The following is a 2924-nucleotide window of genomic DNA, read 5'->3' as shown; positions in this document are numbered from 1 at the left end:
AGGAAAGCCGAGTCGAACGAGCGGATGGAAAAGTCCGGGGCGTCGCACCCTTGGCCAACGTCGGGGAGTTATGCGCCAGGCGCATAGCGCGCGCGCGTACGAGCGGTTCGCGCGCTTTCCAGCGGCTCCGACATCTGCACCATCCAGGTGAACCTCTTGTGCGCCCGGTGCGCTTTCATTGGCTTTCCAGGCCCCGACCGGCACGCGTCCTACCCCCACTCGATAATTTATGAGATATATTTTAGTGCTCCCTTAGCATATAAAGGCTAATACTACGCCCCTCCGCCCCTCCGCCCCACCGCCCCACCGTCCCTATGCCCCACGTCACGACTCCACAGGCCCCCGACTCCCGCCAAGCCCATCGGCTAGCCCCGTACTATTAGACCAACACAACGCTTGAAAATCCGAAAGTCCCGCCATTTTCGAACGTCTTCTTTATATCCTTTATTCATTGGGATTGATGATGTGGTCGAATGCACTCTCAGGCTCTAGCACGGCCAATTCAGTCGAAAGATTTTTTAAAGCGTCGCATCCATCGCGTGCTTATCGCTCCAAACGCGGCCTCTCGACTTTTGTGCCCGAAGCTCGAGTCTTGATAATCTCGGATTGTTGGAGCTCCTCCGGGCATTTTACGGGACTGGCGTCTTCCTCGGCTTGGGCGATCAATTAATAATCAACGTTCATTCATCTCGATACTCGTGTGTACGATTATGCTTTAACAATACATGCAATGACTGAATTAAGTATGGCTCGCTCGATACTTGCCGAGGTTATGTGAACATTATTATGATGAATTAATGTGACGATTAATTGCCAAGTTAAAGGGTTTTGTAGGCAGTGCGCGTGGTGACAAGCTACCACAGCTACACCAATACCAATGATCCAACAATGCGCGGAATCCGAGAAGGATTTTAATCTGAAAAAAAAAAAAAAAAAATAAAAAAAAAATAAAAAAAAAATAAAAAAAATAACCATATTTTAATCAAAGTTGTTTCAGCATAAAATTTCAGCAACTTTGATTTGTCATTAAAATCTTCCTCGTCTCTTCTTTCATTTTCTCTTCCCAACCTCAATGCAACTAACTGTCTAGAAATTCATAATCTTCGAGCGATTTAACCAACAGCAATAAAATCAATAAACAATGTCAATCAACGAGCCTTCATTTCAATATATCGAATTTATCGCATACGTCGTACGTATATTGTACAGGCGTAAGTGGCCCTGTAATGGTATGCTGTTGGTACAGCGAGGGGGTGGCGAATTGGAATGGGAAGAGGGGTGGCAGAGAGCAGTGGCGTATAACGTCTTTTCTACAATCAGCCTCGTCGACATTTTACTCGCTTGTGTCCAGTCTAGGAAATGGAGGGATCGAAGCTCCGTGAATGCAACGAGGAGAATATCTTCAATAATATGAACAGATGTCACGGCGAGAGTGACAATGATAAGAAAATCCCGGGTAACGCGAGTCCGAGCGTCCAAACTTCGTAACACATTGGAAAAAGCTGAGTATGCCGGTTACGCGCTTCCTCCAGCCTCAGCTGCCTGGCGCACATACTTGTCGCAGCGGTTTCGTCGGACCAGAGAACAATCATGGAACAACTGCCTCCACGAGGGCGGGCACATTCGAGTAAATTTGAAGAGCCGTCGAGGAATTTACATCTTTGCGACTTTACATCGACTGTTGGAAAATCTCGATTGACCAAGACGTCGCGATCAGCAGGCAAATAAATACAAATACTTCCGACTTAAATTTCTACTTGATTTCCACTACATTTCGAATCGTAAACGTATTGACGGATAAATACGTGTCGCTCGAATCAATCGTCCCAGTAAATTCATTAATCATAATTAATGATAACACTGTACGCCATTTGCAGTCAATTGTTGCAATAGGATGGAAGAAGATGATGTTAGGTACGTTGGAAGAGAATGTAGACGTTGCTATGTATGGCCCTGGTTATCGCAGCGTAGTTTATCAAATTTATCATTAATGATCTAATAAAGTATTTTGCTAGCCGACAAGCGTCGTCGCGTCATTTGGCACATAATCGTCAAACACGTGCAAATTCTTAATTTTCCTTCGCTCAAACGCTATATTATGATAATTAAATGACGCGTTTAGATGGTTTAACTGGCAGGGATAAATACGAGAGTGGATGAGCGCGCGGAGCGGAGTTATCGTGGAAATACTGGGATATCAAAGGTGTTTGAACGAGGCGCAATAAAGGTGACTGGATATTAATAAATCCAAGGACAATGGTTGGCAATTGAGTAAATTGCTCGTACAATTTGTCGATTTAATCCAAAAGAAATGCCATTTAGTGTAGGAGATGACGTGCCCGCGATAGAGCGTTTCATCTCCCAAAACCTACCGTATTATAAGATATTGTTTCTCCCTTTTTCTCCTACTATCTTCACAACAAAGACTTGACAATTTAATGTTTTATTTTGCCAATTGAAAGCGGCTTTATCGAACTGATCGTAAAAATAATAAACAGTCGATTCGACGATTATAAGCCTCCTCTATCCTCTCCCCCACCCTTCCCAACCACCACCACCGCCACCACCACCACCACCACCAGCACCACCACCACCACCACCAGCACCACCACCACCACCACCAGCACCACCACCACCACCACCAATAAGCCCACGACTCGTAAACTTTAAAATCTCGTACATTATCGTCAAGTATCGCGAATAACATTGACGATAATTTATAACGACAAATGCCTTATATATTTACCATAACGATTTAGCAGATAAATTGTAGAGACGTTAATTGTGCTTAGGAGGCTCATTACGAGTGTCGATTTCGGAAAATCGAAAAAATACGTATCGACGTGCCAAACGAACAAACTCGCGTACGCCGGCAAATTTACGAGAGCCTCCTCCTCCTCCTCCCCCCCACCCCCCCTCTGCTT

At 45.0% G+C, this 2924-nt stretch overlaps 1 protein-coding gene across 1 annotated transcript in view; it reads left to right on the top strand.

Moving 5' to 3' along the window:
• Positions 1–2924, top strand: part of LOC105364635 (mucin-2-like) — a 6917-nt gene that overhangs the window by 1470 nt on the left and 2523 nt on the right. Inside the window, exon 3 of the mRNA XM_011502618.1 lies at positions 1878–1914. Coding sequence (XP_011500920.1) covers positions 1878–1914 — 37 coding nt within the window. The remainder of the gene's footprint in view (positions 1–1877; positions 1915–2924) is intronic.

This window comes from Ceratosolen solmsi, unplaced genomic scaffold, assembly GCF_000503995.2.
Source record: "Ceratosolen solmsi marchali unplaced genomic scaffold, CerSol_1.0 scaffold10, whole genome shotgun sequence".
Lineage (NCBI taxonomy): Eukaryota > Metazoa > Arthropoda > Insecta > Hymenoptera > Agaonidae > Ceratosolen > Ceratosolen solmsi.
The sequence above is the reverse complement of the archived record's forward strand: the minus strand, read 5'-3'. Positions and strand labels throughout refer to the sequence as shown.